The sequence below is a fragment of the Ovis aries genome, chromosome 19, assembly GCF_016772045.2.
Source record: "Ovis aries strain OAR_USU_Benz2616 breed Rambouillet chromosome 19, ARS-UI_Ramb_v3.0, whole genome shotgun sequence".
Taxonomy (NCBI): domain Eukaryota; kingdom Metazoa; phylum Chordata; class Mammalia; order Artiodactyla; family Bovidae; genus Ovis; species Ovis aries.
Window position 1 is genome coordinate 17,718,685 of NC_056072.1, and position 19,822 is coordinate 17,738,506.

At 50.1% G+C, this 19,822-nt stretch overlaps 1 protein-coding gene across 1 annotated transcript; it reads left to right on the top strand.

Annotated features, from left to right (window-relative positions):
• The first annotated feature begins 4,693 nt into the window (after positions 1-4,693).
• Positions 4,694-14,281, top strand: OXTR (oxytocin receptor). The gene is given in 2 exon segments (NM_001009752.1): positions 4,694-5,621; positions 13,042-14,281. Coding segments are annotated over 2 exon segments (1,176 nt in total). The 3' UTR covers positions 13,290-14,281.
• Positions 14,282-19,822: the final 5,541 nt, after the last annotated feature.

Sequence of the window (19,822 nt, forward strand, 5' to 3'; positions counted from 1 at the left end):
GCCCTAATTTTTAGGAGAAGAAACCAGGGCCCTGGAAGAATGAAGACTTGCCCTTGGTCATACAGGACTCTGCATCCCTGGTGCAGCTGAGATCCCTGTCCTGCTTGTCTTGACTTTTGCCCATCTCAGGAGCGCTGGTGAGTGGAGTTCAACTCCAGACTCGGTGCTGTGATCCTTGGTCACTCTGTTCGGCACACAGTAGGTGCTTAGAAGATATTTACTGAGTGAATGTTTGTGCCAGAAAGAGCACATGGTCTGCTCGGCCGTAATGCATTCAGCAGCCCAGGAGGAGAGGTGAACTTCAGTAGGGGCCCCCTCTAGGAAGAAATGTCCTTTGTTTTTTAATGAAATATGAAAGCGAGTGGGCTGTTGGAATTGGTGGAGGTTTAGGGCAAGTTTTGTTTTGGAGCTGTCAGGTCACTGGAATCCCCCTTAGGCTCTTTCATCCCACCAGAGATGGACTGATAGAAACGAGGTGCAGGGGGCAGGGAGTTGAGGAGTGGAGGGCAGATGGAGAAGAGCTTTGCTTTCTTTGTGTGCCCTGAATGAATCTAGGCTGACTCTCCAGTGATCCTAGGGGACTATCTCAAGTCACCTCTCTTAGCCCCTTGCAATTTCATACCTGAGCCGCTAGCCAGCCCCTTGCCTGTCACTGGTCACATCTCTCCCTCAGGTAAGACACCCAAGTCGACCAGGCTGGGGGTCTGGTGCCTGCCACGTCTCTAGATCTGCCTCATGCTTCACTCCAGCCATGCTGGCCTTCTTTCACCAGCTATGGGGCCTTGGGCAAGGCCCCCCCTCCTCTCTGAACCTCAGTTTCCTCCTCAGTAGTCCTCAGGAGAACCCCATTCATTCATTTATTCACTTGCTGTGAAGATAACCCCCACGTTTAAATGACTTCCCTCCTCTAGGCCCTACCTCTTCAAAAAGTCACACATTCCAAAGCTCCTGATTCTCAATAAACCTTTTCTTCTGCCTAAGAATAGCTTGCTTTAAAAAAAGAAAAGAGAAGAACAACCTTTTATTCCAAGCTCTGTCCCCCCCTTAGAAGGCTTTTTCTCTCTGGTCATGCCTTAACATAGGCCAGTGGTGTCGGCAGGTGGAGAATGTGTGTGTTGATAGTAGTTCCTTAATAGGTTGTGTTGTCACAGCCACAGTCAGAGGACATGTTTGTGGAATTGGAAGCATCATGCTTTATCTCTGCCATCTCTCCCTCTCAGGAAAAATAGTGAACATATCAGAATAGCATGCTTTCTCACAAAGAGTCCTCTTTTAGCCAGATTTCCTCAGAAAGATTATTCTGGGAAGCAAAAGACTGAACCTAGTGGTTAATTTGCAGAGGGGGTGTTTTTGGGTAATCCAGTGTAATTCTCTCAACAGCTTGCTATTGATAGGTATGCATGTCAGGAAACATAATGGTAATTATATAAAGGACCATGATCTGCAAGACGTATTCTAGGCACTTACACTGCACTGGGGAGACTCGACACTTTCATATTATAGGTGAAATCTGCAGTCAAGCATCAGAGCTTCAGAAAATGGGGAATTCTCAGTGGGCTGAGGTGGTCAGGGAGGGCTTCCCCGAAGAGGTAAAGATCTCAGATTCTCATCACACCAGTTCGGGTTCAGAGAGCCTAACTTAGAGGTCCTTGCCTGGTACAGTCTCTCTCTCTCTCTGTCTCATACACACACACACGCACACACACATGCACACATACACTCTCTGTTGATCTTAATTGAAAAGATAAATGAGTTCAATCCAGGAAGATAAGTAAGATGGAGTTTGATTGGATGAGAACATGTTTTCATAGGATAGTCCTGGGGTGAGGATTGTCAGTGTGAGAAAACAGCTTCAGATGTATTTACCTGTTTGCAGAGCACTCCTCACGTGAGTGAAGTCTTACTTCCTCACAGCCCCACGAGGTCAGCCCCCAGAGAAACTGAGTCTCAGGGGCTCCATGACTTGGCCACATAGGTCGTAGGTGGTAAAGCCCAGAATCTAGCAGCAGCAATGGTCCACCCCTAGTATGTCTTGGCACAGGGCTGTAACTGTTAGCCCCCATCCTTGACTAACACTATTCTAGCCACATAATTTTAATCGTAAGTGAAATGTCAGGAAGAGATGAAAGTTAACGATACTTAAAGAGCCATGTCTACTTTTGAACCCTCTTTTTTCTTTCTGCCATTTTTTTCTCAGCCAATTTAAATTATTTTTAAAAATGATTTTAGAGTAGAAAAAGAGCTGCTGCTGCTGCTAAGTCGCTTCAGTCGTGTCCGACTCTGTGCGACCCCATAGACGGCAGCCCACCAGGCCCCCACCCCTCCCTAGGATTCTCCAGGCAAGAACACTGGAGTGGGTTGCCATTTCCTTCTCCAGTGCATGAAAGTGAAAAGTGAAAGTGAAGTCGCTCAGTCCTGTCCAACTCTCAGCGACCCCATGGACTGCAGCCTTCCAGGCTCCTCTGACCATGGGACTTTCCAGGCAAGAGTACTGGAGTGGGGTGCCATTGCCTTCTCCGAGAAAAAGAGCTAGGAGTCAGAAAAACCATCTTAGAATTTCATATTACTTTGACAATTTTTAGGATTTTAACATTGAAGCATAGCAAAGAGGCAGTAATGGCTTTGGGCCATAATCAAGCAGAGTTATTTTAAAATGAAGATAGATTTTTTTTTTTTTTTTGCCCTTGAGATCTTCCCCTAAAACTAAGTGAAGAAAGACCTCTCCCAGTGCCGATTGGAACAGAAAGTATCTCATTCCTCATGAATGGAAATAGGAGCAAAAGAATTCCAAAGCATGAATCCACTGCTAAATCCACTACATCAAGCTCCCTGGAACAGTAGGAGGGGAAGAAGCCCTGAAATTGACCTGATGATTGGGAAATATCTGTTAAATGCTTTTGTAACTTCCTCACTGTCAACTCAACAGGGAAGCACTGCTATCCAGGCCTCCCATTTGCCTGAGATTCAGGAGCTTCTAAATCAAGAAAGGAAGAAACCAAGCATATTATTTACGAGCTTCTTCCCCCTTGCTGCTTTAAGTCACTGTGAAATAAACCTGTTGGTTACCGCTCTGGGGCAACGCTGGGGAAGATTATACCGCTTCGCGGGAACCAGCAAGACCTGCCTTCCGCGCCTCCTAGCGGATCTGTGTGTGGGTACACCCCACGCTACACGTTGCAGAAAAGCTGGCCACCCGCAGGCAGCGCCGCATCCTAATGCCATCCGCGCGCATAGCCTCGACAGGGCTCTTTGATCGCCTCAAGAAGGCAGTGGCACCCCACTCCAGTACTCTTGCCTGGAAAATCCCATGGACAGAGGAGCCTGGAAGGCTGCAGTCCATGGGGTCGCTAAGACTCGGACACCACTGAGCGACTTCACTTCCACTTTTCACTTTCATGCATGGAGAAGGAAATGGCAACCCACTCCAGTGTTCTTTCCTGGAGAATCCCAGGGACGGGGGAGCCTGGTGGGCTGCCGTCTGTGGGGGTCGCACAGAGTCGGACACGACTGAAGCGACTTAGCAGCAGCAGCAGCAGCAGTCCCTACCCAGCGACCAGTCAGGGCTTCAGGCGGGGTGATTCCACCCCAGGTTACAGCGTCTGAGCCCTTAGCATCCTATCAGACTGGGTACCGGCAGCAGCCATTTCAACCTGCGCTGGGAGCGCACGTGTCTTTGGAACCATCCGTGGCGGTGCAACTTCCCCAGGGAACCAAGTGTAGTTTCGCCCTACGACTCGGTTCAGGTAGCTGGATCCAGCGCATGAATGGACAGGATGTTTAGCGCTGGTGGAGCCACTGGGACCCGAGAGAAGGTGTTGGAGTGCTTTGAGATCCTAGTACCGGAGGCGCCGCCGGTACTCTGAGAGATTGTAAAGTACCTGCTCAGGATTTCGACGGAGATCCCTTGGCTGTCGGGGGCCAAGACGCCTGTTGAGTTCCCGAACCTTCGATGATGCTGGGCTGGGGAGGATCTCCCCCGAGAGGTGTCAGGGGTACTGAGAACAGAGGTTAGGCATCCTGGATATACTGAGTCAGGAGTGCCTCCAGGATCGGTTGTTGTGGAAGTTCAGGGGTGGATGGCTAAGCATTTTAGAAAGGGGGTTGGAGGGGGATGGTCTTGAGTAGGGTTTCCCAGGCAAGTGGCTGTTTGGGGGCAGGGGGCTCTTCAGAGGGAGCATCCGGAGTGGGGTTTACTAGGAGAGGTGGCTGTCCTGTGGGTTCTGGGGAGTAACTAGTTGGGAGATCCCTAGAGGAGGTGGCTGGCTTAGAAATCCGGGAGGAAACTGGTTATGTTTCTCCCTCTCCTTCAGTGGAAGCGACTATCTCAAGGAACTGCAGGTCCGGTAGATTCCCGCTCATTTCCAGTGTCTCAGAAGTATCTCAAAATTTCTAGGACGGCCGCTCAGCAACCCCAGGGCCTGCGGTGGTGGCCCTAGTCCTAGATGGTTTGGGGTTCCTGGAAAGGGGACAGCTGAGGCATACATGAGTCGGGAGAGAAACGCACGGTCTTCTCACGGCCCTCGGGGTTTGTTTCAGAGTCCGACCCGGCAGATCTGTCCGCGGAGTCTCAGGCAGGGGAATCCAGGAGCCCCCACCCCGCCCCCAGGCACGCCGGGACTGCGCGTCGGGCCCCGCCCCGCGCGCCGCACCTTAAAGGGCTCGAAGGCCGGGGCACACCGCGGCGGCCGCGGTCATGGAGGGCGCGTTTGCGGCAAACTGGAGCGCGGAGGCGGTCAACGGGAGCGCGGCGCCTCCGGGAACCGAGGGCAATCGCACTGCCGGGCCGCCACAGCGCAACGAGGCCCTGGCGCGGGTGGAGGTGGCCGTGCTGTCCCTCATCCTGTTCCTGGCGCTGAGCGGCAACGCGTGCGTGCTGCTGGCGCTGCGCACCACGCGCCACAAGCACTCGCGCCTCTTCTTCTTCATGAAGCACCTGAGCATAGCCGACCTGGCGGTGGCGGTGTTCCAGGTGCTGCCGCAGCTTCTGTGGGACATCACGTTCCGTTTCTACGGGCCCGACCTGCTGTGCCGCCTCGTCAAGTACCTGCAGGTGGTGGGCATGTTCGCGTCCACCTACCTGCTGCTGCTCATGTCGCTCGACCGCTGCCTGGCCATCTGCCAGCCGCTGCGCTCGCTGCGCCGCCGCACCGACCGCCTGGCGGTACTCGCCACCTGGCTCGGCTGCCTGGTGGCCAGCGCGCCGCAGGTGCACATCTTCTCGCTGCGCGAGGTGGCCGACGGCGTCTTCGACTGCTGGGCCGTTTTCATTCAGCCCTGGGGGCCCAAGGCCTACATCACGTGGATCACGCTCGCCGTCTACATTGTGCCGGTCATCGTGCTTGCCGCCTGCTACGGCCTTATCAGCTTCAAGATCTGGCAGAACTTACGGCTCAAGACGGAGGCGGCGGCGGCAGAGGCTGCCGCGGGGGCTGAGGGCGCGGCGGCAGACTGCGCGGGGCGCGCGGCTCTGGCCCGCGTCAGCAACGTCAAGCTCATCTCTAAGGCTAAGATCCGCACGGTCAAGATGACCTTCATCGTCGTGCTGGCCTTCATCGTGTGCTGGACGCCATTCTTTTTCGTGCAGATGTGGAGTGTCTGGGATGCCGATGCGCCCAAGGAAGGTAGCGCGGGCGGAAACACCGGGAGGAGGGAGCGCGGCGGGCGTGGCCCTGGTCCTGCTGTCCCTGTCCAGGGTTTGGCGGGCTTCGTGGATTGTTCTGAGCCTTGGCCACATCATCTGCTGGCCAAGTGATTTGGGGCATAACTTCCCTGAGCCTTGACTTCCCTTTCTGTAAAATAGCAAAGATGATAAGCCAGTTTTCCCCTGCAGTTGTTTAGTTGCTAACCAGTGTCCGACTCTTTTGCGACCCCCATGGATCGTAGCCCGCCGGGCTCCTCTGCCCAGGGGATTTCCCAGCTAAGAATACTGGAGTGGGTTGCCATTTCCTTTTCTAGGGGATCTTCCCAACTCAGGGATCCAACCGGAGTCTTCTGCATTAGCAGGCGGATTCTTCATCACTGAGCCACCAGGGAAGCCCCCTCTTCAACAGTAGGGGAATGAAATGAGAAAATGCACGTAAAATCCCTACCACAGTCTTTAGGCCACATGGGGTATCTGATTCACTGTTATGGACCAGAAAATTGAGCTTCCAATGACTTGCCTCTTCCACCTGAGGAGCCATGCGGGGAGGTGACTTTCTGACCCAGGCCCAATCTCCTACCACGTTAAGTTCACTTCCCTTGAACTTCCACTTTAAGTTCAAGTCAGTGTGAACCCGGGAGACCTGGTTTGGATCAGAGCAGCGGCAGATGGTTGCTTGGATTCTTCGAACCGCGCCTGAGAAGGTGTGGGGCGGGGCGCCGTCAGTGGGCGGAGACTGGGAATCCCTTGCCGAGCGGAGGAGGCGAGTTGCGCCCCTCGCCCTCTCCCTAGCCGCGAGGTGGAGAGGTGAGTATTGCGGCGGCGGCGCTGTCAGCGCCCAGGAACCCAGACAGTGCTTCTGCTGAGGGGTGGGGGCAAGCAGGGAAGGGAGCGAACAGGACGCAAACTTTCTCATTTGTCTCGGGAGCCCGGGTGATTCTGGTAGGCGGGGAACGCGCGCTCCCCAGACTGGAGGACAGACAGGGTCAGAACTGAGGGTGGCTGGTGAAACCGGGAGGGGAAGGTGGGGTGGGATGCTGTGAGGAGGGATCCAGGGGGGCAGAGCATCTGGGGCGCTGGCTTGTGGCCGATGCTTTGCGCCTTCAGCCTTCATCCCTGACAGTTCCGGTCGCTCCTGTGCAGCAGGAGGGGTGATCTGTGGTGGTGAATGACTTACGCCTTTTGGTTCGAAGGTAATCTCAATGCGCTGGAATGCCGGCGGCTCAACTGCTTGTAAGGAAAGACTGAGGGGCTTGCTTTCAGCCGTTCTGTCAGTGAGAAAGCAAACTTATCCCATTTCTGGATAAAATCACTACTGCTTCCAGCAGTCTCCAACATGGCAGCCAACCCGTGGAAGCTGAAATCATCATTCAGCTCGCTAACTTTGCTTTGCCCACAGGTCAGGGACTAACTGAGCAGCTGGAGAAATCACATGTGGCTTGTCAGCTAGCCTTGTGGCCCCCACAGAACTCTTTCCTTAGGTCTCGCTCCCCGCTGCCGGTCCCTGGAAACCCAGCTGATCCTTTTCTATCTCTCCCCGCCTACACCTTCACTCACACCAAGCTCTGCCTTTATTGGTTTAGAGCTCACCTTGTTCCAAAAGTAACTCGAGGAGGGGGCTCAAAGATTCAGGTCCCAGGCATGATGAAATAGATACAGGAAAATGGGAAGAAAGGGGGGAAAAGGATAGAAGTATAATAATAGCAATAATAAAGCCTCTGTGTGTGTTGGGGGGGGGGTCGCTGTGCAAGAGGCTTCCTTTTCATAAGAGCCAAAGCAAAGAGGAAAACTCTCAATTTCAGTATTTTCATTGTTCAGAGCAGAAACTAGAGGAGAAAAAAGCAAGAGGAGGGTTGTGATAATTTAATGAGCGGCCCCCTCCCAGTAGCCACATGCTATTGGGACCCTGCTTTGGTGAGTCTGGTAAGTCTGCAGAAGAAGGGCTGGGACCAGACAGCCCTGGCAGGTTTGGACAAGCACCGGATGGAACCTTCAAGATCAAATTGCACAGCCAAAAGATTTGGCACCAACCTTTCCCCTTGAACTCTGTGGAACTTGCTTGGCGGCTGGTAACAGGGACTCTGACCCCGAGCTGCTTCTCTGGGGGGAGATGAAGACGGATGTATCCAGTTGGTCAAGACAGCAGGCAGGCCTGTAGGTCCCCAGGTCTTGGTGCAGGGTAACAGCAGATGTTGGAGCAGGTGTCGGCCTGTGTTTGGAGCCCACCCTTCCACTTTCTCTTGTGTGTCCTTGAGCTGATGATTTCCCCTTTCTGAGCCCAGCCTCCTCCTCTGTTATAATGAGGACAGCAGCTCTACTCATGGGGCTGTTATGAGGATGACATGGTGTGACCCATGGCACCTGGGGACCACATGATCAATGTCATTTTGCGTTCCCCCCATTCTGGTTGTTAAAAGTTTTGTTTTCATTCTTGGGATTGGCTTTGAGAATCTTGGCAGTCAGAGGAAATAGACATTTATTCCAGTCAGAGGAAATGGACATTTCTCACTCAAGAGCCTGGGTGGAGGGGGGGGTGTGTTGGCAGAGTCTGCTGGACAGTAGGTAGTGTGTCCAGGAGGGTTGGAACGTGGAGAAGCTTGTTAAAAGCCAGAGAGGTGGACTGTGAGCCTTGTCACAGGGGAATGCCACCTCTCCTGTTCTCTGGTGGGTGTCCATTGCCTAGCGCACGGCTGGCCACCCACTGGAGGGCACCCAATGCTAGCTGAATAAATATGTGGGTTATGGGAGGAGGAAGGTGCATAAGATGGGGCAGGGATGGGTGTGTAGAGTTGAACTAAAGATAAATAAGACTTTATGCAGACCTCTGGCCATAGAATTGGCTACTCAGTGAGGAAGTGCGCCCCCCACCACTCGGCATAATCAAATATCTGCCAGGGTATTTTGCCAGGGGAAAGGTTGAAATGCACAGGTTGAATGAAAGGCCTGGTTGTAAGTGTTTCCCCATCTGTAAAACGAGCAGCAGTCACCCTGGATGGTTGATAATCCTGCCTGGGGCTGTTTGCTGGGGTTGAGATTAGGCCTCATGCTGTGGGGAGGGCGGCAGGGGCTGGTGGCATAGAGCCTGGCGTGCAGCAAGCACTGTCAGTGCTTTCCAAAGGGGAAGCTTTCAAGACGCGTCAGTCACAGAGTCCGTCCATACAGCCAGGGGACTGTGGATTGTTGGGCTCAGGAGTGCATTTTCACAGAGGGACTGCAGTTTTCATTGAGTGGTGGCAAGTCCAGTAAAGCTGGGAACAAGAGTGTTAAGAGGTCAAGGGGAATTAAGGTTTTCCCCAGAGGAAGCAGTATGACGCAAGGTGGGGAGAGTCTAGCTCTGAGTTTTGGAAGCCCAAGGGGACCGTTTCGGATGAGTGGGTGGCAGAGTGCTGTAACCAGGTGGTCTTCCTGTGATTCTGATTCCAGGCCACTGAGGGGCAGCCTCTGCCAGCACCTCCCTCCGTGCTCTGCGGGAACGCTGGTACCTCCCCCCTTTCCAGACGCTTCAGTACCAGGGGCCTCTGCCTTCCTCGGTCCACGCCTCACGCTGCAATGGCCACACCTACTCATTCTGTTTCTTTCTCTTTATCCCCACCTGACCTTAATATTTGAGTGCGAACTCATTTTTCCCGGAGGGAATTGCATTTGCGTTCAGTCATCTTGTTAGGGGCCCATCTCCCATCATCAAGCTGAGAAATTGTCTTTTTGCCTTTCCAGCATACTGGTGGTGGTGACTTGTTTATCAGGACTTCCTGTCTGCTAATTTCATGCTTCACTTCAATTTAGTCCCTTATTGGACATTTCCCATTTTCCAGCCTCTGCTAGTGGCCAAGGACAGAGCCACAGAGATCATACAGTGCTCAACCACAGATTATAAGCAGAAGTAATTACAGTATGAAGGGATGATGCTGTAAGAGTTGTATTCATTTGTCAGAAGTACTGTGAGTGCCCCCAGGATTCATTGATTCTAGCTCCCTGGAAAAAAATCAGGATCAGAGAGGAATCAACATTTGAAAAGGATTTTGAAGGATGAGTAGGAGCTGGTTATGCAAAGAAACATATGCACCTTGCCTGATGAGATCATTGGAATACTTCTCAGACTTCATTTTGTACATAGAATCATGTGGGAGAACTTGTTAAATTGCAGATTTTGATTCAGCACATCTGGGTGGGGCCCATGAGACTGCATTTCCTAGGTGATGCCAGTGCAGGGCCCTTGACTGCACATTGAGTAATGAGGCTTTAAAAAGCTTTAATGTATTATCTCTGTTTCTAAAATGTGTGGCTTGCCTTTGCATGAGTGGCCCAAGTTGGTGGCAGGGTCCTGTCATTCTCCAAAGGGTAAGGAAAGGCTCTCTGTTTGCAGGAAACCTCACCTCTTCTGATTCTAGAACATGGTTATTTCTTAGGTCCTTCCTGGTAGTCCCCACATGTCCCCAGATTTGAACAGTGGCATCACGGAAGACTATTTAAAGCTCTGTAGTCCACAAGTTTAGCTCTTTTTCTTGACCTTATACATGGTGAGATCACATACCTGTGACTTTTACAATTCCAGTGTTGTAAAATGGTGGTCTTTCCAAAGACAGAGCCTTGGAAAACATACTCATATTCAATCTTTCTGTACATGTACATCCAGAAATCATTTTGTAAAAAAGCCTCTGTACACCACAACTCCCAAATTCTCCTATAGCTCCTGTAGGGATAAGGGATTTAGTCCTTATGAGAGATGCCTGAGTTGGGAGCCATGGGTTGGGGTAGGGTTGGGGAGGGGAGACCTTGAACTGAGTGAGTGGTTTCTGGAGGAGAGCCCCTTAGGAAGGTTGATGAGCTTGATCAGATTCAACTGAGCCATAGGCCTTTGAATTGTAAGTGACATGTGTTCGTTGCCTCAGAAACAGCACAGCCAGAGGGGAGAGGCCATGGCCAGCTGCCCGTCAGCTGTTCCGGGCTAATTTGGGCCCAGGGTGACAGTGATGGTGACAGGCGGGGGCAGTACCGGGAAATCCGCATAGGGGACTTCGTGAGGCTTGAGTAAAGCCAGGCTGGTGGGTGGGTGGACCACTGGGACACCCTGTCCTCGCATGGCCCTCGGCCACCCACTTCCTCCGTGAGTCATGGTTCTGGGTGGAAGTTCAGCATGGTGTCTGTCTCCTGGGGGTGGTAAATGCCCAGCAGGGGATGTTTGCAGTTGGCGCATGGCCCTTTCTGCTCAGTTCTCTGCTTGGCATGTAGGAGCCCCCACTTGAAGATTACCCCTAGTGCCCTGCCTTGCGCTCATTGCCCGTCTGCCAATGCTCCCACTCCCCCCTGACTAGAAGGCCTGTCTTGCTTCTCTCCTTCTCACCTGGATTTGTAAATCCCTTGAGGGCAGGTCCCCAGGGTTGCTTGGGTGGCTGGCACTGAGTAGATACAGCAGGGGAGGAAGCATGGACATCTGATCTCTTCCTCCGCCCCTCCCTCCCTTTCCTGAGAAATGCCCTGAGCTCAGGCCAGGCAGGTGTGAGGCCCGATCCCTGGTTCATGCCTCCCGCTCAGCCCCTCTTCTCTCCAGGACCAAAGAGAGTGGTTTGCAAGCCCTTAGGGCTTGGGCCTTGAGGGACAGGTGTTCCTTTTGCTGAGGGGGATAGAAAACATGGACGAGAGCCAGCTCACCTGGTGGAGACCCTGAAATCCCTTTCTCGCCCATGGCTGCACCCCTCTTCCCTGTTGGGTTTCTTATGGCAGAGTAAAGTTTTCCACAGCAGACCATCCCGAGTTCCTCTGGGGTCATGTAATCCAATCTCAGGGCTCTGGGTTTTGAGTTTTGGGGGGTTTTTTAGGTCATGGAAAAAAGGGCAAAGAACAGTTTCTTGAATTGAACTCAAGAGTGATAAAAAATTCTGCAGTTGATCACATTTCATATCTGTAAATAGTAATATGATAACTTGGATAAACACGTTGCCATTCACAATGCCTTTCCACACAATTTTTTTCCCCCAATTTTCTCAAAGTCCTAGTGGGTGTCACCTCCACTTCAAGGTAAGGCTATTAAGGTTCAGACAGTAGATGTGGCTCAGAGAATGAATAGGTAGGAAGGGGGTTCACACCCCATGGGTTTGCGTCTGGGTCCTCTGTAAGGGGCTCCCCATGGGCCTGACCCCCAAGGAGATGCTGGCTGCTGACCACTCTCTTGGATGAGTCTGTAGATTCTGATTTCCACACCCCCCTTTTGTCCAAACTGACTTCCCCATCACTCTGCTCTAGCATAACCGGGGCCAGAATCACAGGAACTTGGGAAGTGGGCTGATCCTTCAGAGCAGACACGGGAGCCAGCCTGGGGGCCCTGGCATGAAGCAGGCACTGGATCTGGGCTGCCTGGGACAGAGTGTTACCCTCTGGCTGAAGGGAGTGTCCCCAGAGAAACTCCGCTGAGGGCTTGCTTGCTATTCTCTGGCAGCTCTGGGTTGAGTGCCTGGGTCCTAACACGGGACCCCAAGTGGCCACTGCAGCATCCGCTGCCAGCCTGCTGGACTCCACTGGGGCAGCGCCGCTCTCAGTCACCTTTTCAGTCAGTGCTTGATTGCAGCAACCCACTGGGCGGCTATGTTTTGAAAGGAGACGGTCAACACAGTGAGGATTTCAGCGTAGAAGACCACCACCAGGAAAGTGGTGTGGCCCTGGGACTTGGAGCTAGAGTGCAGGTGAGCAGAAAGCAGGGAGGGTGATTTTACAGCGCTCTTCCCGGCTGGAGTATCCAGCTGTGTGTGAGCAAAGCAGAAGACCCTACCTCTGAGATCTGCATGCAAGATCAGATATTCCTGAGCTAAGAGCATCTTCGTAAGTCAGCTGGAATAAGTCTGGAGCCTTCTCCTCCCCTGCTGGGTCACTCATTCAGAACAGCATGGACTTAGACGAGCCCAGACGGCCCCCTGGTGCGGGGTCACGATCGCAGCCGCTGCGCATCGGCCACTTGTAGCATCAGGTGCTTTTCCGCCCTTGCTGTGCTCCTGTGAGATTTGGGGACTCTCGTTATCGTCATTCAGAGATGAGAAAACAGCAGTTTCTTGGGGAGTTGAAGTATTTCTGGCTGGCAGGGCTACAAGCTAGGTCTGGCAGCTTCTACCTCTGTGTGCTTGGATACTCTTTGAGTGGAGGCAGTTGATACTTGCGAGGTCGGGAAGGAATGAGCAGGTGGCCTTGCGGATGGAAGCATGTGGTAGGGAAGCTTCGGATGGGAGAAAGGACGAGGGACGTTCCAGGGCCGGGCTGAGCATGTGCTCAGAGCACCAATGTGGGAGGAAGGCAGGCTTGGTCTCTGTGGTCCTCCGTGTTGTGGCACAGCACCTGGTCCCTCCTCTCAGGAGGTGAGGCTTCATGCTGCGATAGTGATGCCGTGTTCTCCCTTCTTGCCCCTCCACCTCCAGCCTCGGCTTTCATCATCGCCATGCTTCTGGCCAGCCTCAACAGCTGCTGCAACCCCTGGATCTACATGCTCTTCACGGGCCACCTCTTCCAAGACCTTGTGCAGCGCTTCCTCTGCTGCTCATTCCGCCGCCTGAAAGGCAGCCAGCCTGGGGAGACGAGCGTCAGCAAAAAGATCCATTCGTACACCTTTGTCCTGAGCCGGCACAGCTCCAGCCAGAGAAGCTGCTCGCAGCCATCCACGGTGTGACTGATCGGACCAGGACCGCCCTCCTTGGCTTCGACTGTGCGACAGCGACAGTCTGGCTCTTGGTGGCTGTGTACATGTGTGTAAGGTACCTTCCAGTTTGTACCCCCCTGCACCTTGGGCAGCTGGAGTTGGGTGGGGAAGCAACCCCCACGGGGAAGATGGTAGGGTGACTCAACCATCAAGCCAAGCCCCAGATCTTCCGTGAGCCTCCATGGGTACTCCTGCCCTGACCCCACTGCTGCCTTCCTTTAACAGTAAGTCCCCTACATAAGAATGAGTTCTGTTCTGAGAGCACGTTTGTAAGTCTCATTTGTTAGTAAATCCAACAAAGTTAGCCTGGGTACCCAGCTCACACAGTCAGCTATATAGTGCTGTACTAGTATACCATACAGTGTAGCGCTGTATGCAGCCCTGCACTGTGCTAGTATGTTACTGTGCTGAATAGGCTTGTAAGACTTTTCACGCAAGTAATACATACAAGGCAGAAAGTAAAACACTTCAGTCTTAGAGTACCTTGAAAAGTACACCTGGAATACAGGGGCAGAAAGTAAAACATTTCAGTCTTATAGTAGAGTACCTTGAAAAGTACACCTGAAATACAAGGGCTGGCATGCCTCTTTGAAAGTGTGCAACTAGAAGGTTTGTGTGTCGAGGACTTACTGTATTCTGGGATCTTGAGAAAGGTAGTAAGTATAAGATTGGTGACCAGGTGGGTACAGAAGCCTAGTGTTCTGAGCTTGGGGTGAGGAATAGGGCCTTGCTGGTGGTGGTGCTAATATCCTCCCGGCCTCAAAGAGCTTTTGCCTTTGAGTGGACTGGTGCTAGCATCCTTGAGCACCAACTTATCTGGTGGTGGCCCTAGAGCAGGGGATTCTCTTAGGAGACTGTCTGGCACAGGCAGCCAAGTAAAACTGAGGTGAAAAATGTTATGCTAATACTTCAGAAGCATTTGGGAAAGAAAAAGGAAATAAAAGACATCTAAATTTGTAAAAGAAGTAAAATTCCTTACAGATGACGCCATTTTGTACATAGAAAATTCTAAGGAATTCATGCACGCCTGCACATACACAAACCCAGTAAAACTAATACATGAATTCAGGGTTGTGGGATACAAAGTCAATATAAAAATCAGTTGTTTCCCTTTACCCTGGCAATGAACAATGTGAAAATAAAATTCAGAAATAATTCTGTTTGTAATAGTATCAGAGAGAATAGGAATAAATTTAATGAAAGAAGTGCAAGACATATCCTGAAAACTACAAAGTATAGTTGAAAGACATTGAAGGCTTAAATAAATGGGATGGCATCCTATGTTTATGGATCAGAGACATAAATATTGTTAACAATACTCTTCAACTTCATATACAGATTCAGTGTAATCCCTATCAAAATCCTAGCTAGCTTTTTTATATAAATTGATAAGCTGATCCTGAAATTCACATGGAAATGCCAGGACCCAGAATAGCCAGATAAACATTGGAAAAGGACAAAGTTGGTGCATTCACACTTCTGGTTCAAAACTTATTATAAGGCTACAGTAATCAAAAGAGTGTGGTATAGACAAAAGAAGAGGCATATAAACCAGTGGAATGGAATGGCCTTATTTTATGGCCAATAGATTTTTGACAAGTGTGGCAAGAGAATTCAATAGGAAAGGTAGTCTTTTTGGAAAATGGTGCCAGGATAGCTGGATATCCACATGGAAAAGAATGCAGTTGGATCCCTACCTCACACTACATATAAAATTAGCTGAAAGTGCATCAACCTAAATCTAAGAGCTTAAACTATATCTTAGAAGTAAGCAGGGATGAATCTTTGTGGCCTTGGACTAGGCCATGGGTTCTTAGATACAACACCCAAAACATAAGCCCAAGGAAGAATAGATAAATTGGACCTCATCAATGGGGCACAAAACTTTTATGCTTCAGAGGGCACTATCAAGAAAGTGACAAAACAACTCAGAATGAAAGGAGATGCTTGGAAGCCATAATCTCGTGTCTAGAATATATCAAGAACTCTTACTTTTTATCAGTAAAATGCCAAATAACTCAGTTTAAAATAGGAGCAACATATTTGATAAACAAATGAGTAAACATATTTTTGTATCTTCTACAAAGAAAAGATATAAGTGGCTCATAAGCACATGAAAAGACTCCCAGTATCCCTGTTCATGAAGGAAATGCAAATCACCACCACCATGAAATAGCAGTGCACACCCACCAAGATGGCTCTAATCAGAGAGATAGGCAATGACAGGTGGAGCGAAATTAGAACTCTCCCCCATCACTTGTGAGAAGGCAACACGGTGCAGCCACTTTGGAAAATAGTTTGGCAGTTCCTCAAAAAGTTAAACATAGAATTACCATATGAGCCAGAAATGCTACTCCTGGTTTTTACTCAAGAGAAATGAAAGCATACATATACCTGAAAACTTGAATGTCAGTGTTTCTCGCACTGCGATTTATAAGAGGCAAAGATGGAAATAACCCAAATGTCTATCAGCTGACCAGTGGGTAAATAAATGTGGTATGCCTATACAATGGCATATTATTCAGCTATAAAATAAAACGAAGTACTAGCATATGCTTCAACATGGATGGACCTGGAAAACATAGTAAGTGAAAGAAACCTTGAGAAAAGTCACATGCTGCATGATTCCATTTATGTGAAATGTCAAGAATAGGCAAATCTGTGGAGACAAATACAGAATAGTGGTTTCCAGGGGCCAGGAACTGGGGTGAGTGGGGAGTGACTGCTAAGTTACAGGCTTTTTTGAGGGGTAGTGAAGATTTTCCGGAATTAGTGATGTATACATTTTGAAAATATGCTAAAAACTACTACATTAATGCTTAAAAAATATTTACCAACTGAATTCAGAGGCAACCAGCCTGAAGGATGAATTTCTTAGAATCTCTTACTTTTCAGAGCTTTTGCTTCCGTGTGACTCATCATTTCAGAAAAATGCATAGTTTTCTTAGTTTTCCTGTGAGAGATGGTGTTTCCAGTTTGACCAAAAGTACCAGTAGTGATAATACCTGGTGAACATGCTGTGAAATGTCTTTTCAGCCTTGAGGCACATGTGACCATGTCCAGGAAACACCTTTTGCTATTCAGCATAGGATGCTGTAGACCAGAGGTTTTCCAGCTGGGACTGGCCAGCTCATCGGCACACTGGCACTTTTTTTTTTTTTTTTTTGCACATGTATTTTTGGACTCACTGTGATACAAGAGCATTTCCTAAAGCCCCAGCTCTCCTCTCTCTACTTTCCTTTTCTCACTCTGTACTGCATTGTATACACACATACACGCACAAACACACTCGCACACAGTAGAATGAACTTTCAGGATCTTGATGTTCAGGGAGAAGAGAAGCATGTACTGAAATGCCAGTGTTCAGAGCCCCACCATTTAGCACAAGATCTTCAGTACTAACTGAAGACAGAGGACAGTGTCAACTGTGAGCCCAGAGGCGGTGCAGTGTTGCTGTGATAGGTGCCTAGTGTCAACACCAGCCAGTCCTGGCTGTTTGGGGAGCTAACTGGATGCTGATTTGGGGTCTCCGTGTCCACCTCAAAGACACCAGGGCAGCGTGGGTACAAATGCAGTGATGGCAGGGCCTGTTAGTATTTGAGCCTCTCTGCTCGCCAGCCGGAAATGCCCCAGTCTCTGCTGTCAACTAGGGAAGTTGCCATCCTAGCAGCCATCAGAGGCCACTGGGGATCAAGGAGACAGCAACTCAGTTGATTCTTCTGACCACAGGCATAACCTTGCCAAGAACCCTGGAGCTGCAAGGTTCTTGGGCATCAGAACCAGCTGGGACACTTTCCTCATTCTCTTGCAGTGAAAGCTCTGGTTGGAATCTTGTTTCTCATTATGGCACAGGATTCTGTTTTATAGCCGACCAGTGACGTTTGATTTCAGCAGCACCACTGGCTATGCACCTGTCCCCTCCCAATATTCCTGGAGAATATTTTCACAATTGACTGTTGTTTCCCCAACCCAAGCCTGGAAGAAGGCGATTAGGGGTCCAGAATTCTGCCTCAGACTGGGTTGTCTCCGTCTTCCTCCAGACCCAATGCCTGAGGTCTTCCAGCCATCTTTGCCTGCAGTTTCAGGACTGTTTACAAACCTAATGCGCCCAGTGGTACCTGGAGGTGCCAATAAATTGGAGCATGAAGATTTTCTTCTGGAATGTTTCATTGTTCTCACGTTGAAAAGTGAAATGCGAATGCTTGAAGACTCTGAGCCTTATTTCTTTATGTGCTGAAAAGAAATCTGCCACACTGTTTGGTCTTCTTGGGGGATGGCTCTACAGGATGTGACTGTTGGAGGCTGTCTTTTAAGAAGATCCTGGTTTCAAAATTCGTAACCTTTTGTGTTTAATTGCAGTGAAATGCCCCTAAGTGCAAAATGTGAATTCCTTGATTTTGTTCTACTTGGTGAATTTCTATGCTGTCTCCTCCTGTCTGCGCTAGTTGGTGAATGATGTACCCGACAATGAGCTGCCTGCTTCCGTAGTTGCTCTTTAAAAGGTACACTTAATAAATATATTTTTCCATTTATTGCTTTGCCCTCTTTCTTTCTTTTGAGAACAGTGGCCATATCTGGAGGCTTGCAGCCTTCAGTTCCCTTGCTGGGCTTCCCTTGAATCTGCATAATCTGTCTGATTGTGACACAGGTGTATCTGGGCTGTGGCAGGTGCCGGGGGGGCAGGGTGGGGGTCAGCAGGAGACCTGATCCCAATCTCTTGGTTCACAGCTTCTCTCATTTATCAGAGTTCTGTTGGAAGATGCTCTAAGACCCATACACAAACCTCTTGTATGATGTAGCCACACCCACCATCTGACTCTGGACATTACGGGAGTCTAGATTGTCCTCTTGAAGGAAGCTTAAGGCATATCTTCCTTCAAATGGGATATGGGAGCTACCTGCAGAATCACAAATGGGTTTGTGGTCATTCCTGGTCTCCACTACTAAATCACAACCTGTGTCTTAAACAGGAATACCTCATGAGCCAGATGTAGTGTATGAGAGTGGAATGCCACCCCCTTCTCTGGCCCATTCTCATCATACCCCTAGTACGCTGTTGTGACTGCTACTGTTCAGGTGGGGTCACAGAAGGAACGGCTCCCATCATAGTCTGGCCCTTAGAGAAGGAGAGTGAACTTGAAAAATTGGAGTCAGGTCAAGTTAGGTCACAGTAAATGCCAAGATGGTCAGAAGTCTCTGCATAACCCAAGACTCCAAGTCTGAAATGGTTTGCCCAACAACGTGAGAGATGTCTGAGGGGCAGGCCCTTTGAGGCGGGGGAAGGGGTGCTTGCTTTAAACCTTTCAGCAGGAGGAGCCCAGGCTCTAAGTCCACTTGAGAATGTGCAGGGCCCTTGAGCAGAGAGCAGTGGGCTGGAACCGCAGCATGAATGTGACTGGCTGTGCACCTTTTGACAAGTCTGGCCTCTGGACAGTGACTTTCTTGTTTGCCAAAAGTAAGGGATGATGATGAGTGTTTAAGAACAACATATACCGGTATCTGCAGCTTCTTTAAAAATGCAAAAGAAAGGGGAGATTGGCAGATGAAAGATGAGTAGGAACGTGTTGAAGGCGGAGCAGTAAAATGTGAATTCTAGAGCCTAGATGGTGGGTAGATAGTTGTTCACAGCAGACATTTTCAGCATTCCTCTGTGTTTGAAATTTTCATACTAAGATACTCGAAGAAACAAAAGCAGGTAAAAAGAGCTAAAATGGACTTTAGAGATCATTTTGTGGATGCTAAAGTTGAGACCAGCTAGGAGGAGAGGCAAGGATAGAATGGAGGCTGCTTCCGCCCTGCCTCCTCTGCAGGTGTGGCTCCTCCACCACATCACCCCCAGGTCCCTCGGGCTCATGGCCAGGTGCCAGTGAGGTGATACCTCTGAAAACATGAAAAGTACTTTGGAACCTGGATTTCATGAGACTTACAGGTGTTGCATGAAGGAAAAAAGGGGGTGGGGGGATCAAATAGGATTGGAGACTATTGGCCTAAATAGCTTTCTTTACTACAGGACTTGTCAGAGCCTTTAACATTCTAATGTCTATTGAAAATCTCTGAGAGAAATATAATACATTTTCCAAACAAATTTAAGTGTAAAAGCTGCTCCCTGCATTTTCCGAGGACTTAGTTCTAGATAACACACTTGGGGAAAGCATCCCTAAAGAATGAAAGATTTCTGGTTTTCTGATTTTTTTTTTTTCCTGCTGAGGCTAGGTGGGCAGGAGGTGGACCGTGCCTCTTCTATTGCCTTTTATTTGGTCCACATGTGAACAAATTGCACCGTATGCCCTCATCACATCCCTTGGGGCTGAGGGTGTACATGCCAGGAGGCGATGCCAGGGGCTCAGCATCTGAGCCAAAAGGGAGGTTTGAACCCAGGCCCTGCTTTCAGTGGTGCCCAGGGAGTGTCACCTGCCCCTTCCAGCCCAGGGGCCGTTTCCTTCTGTGAGTAACCCCTGGCTGGCCCAGGGGCAACAGAAGTCAATGGGGAATAATCTCCCCAG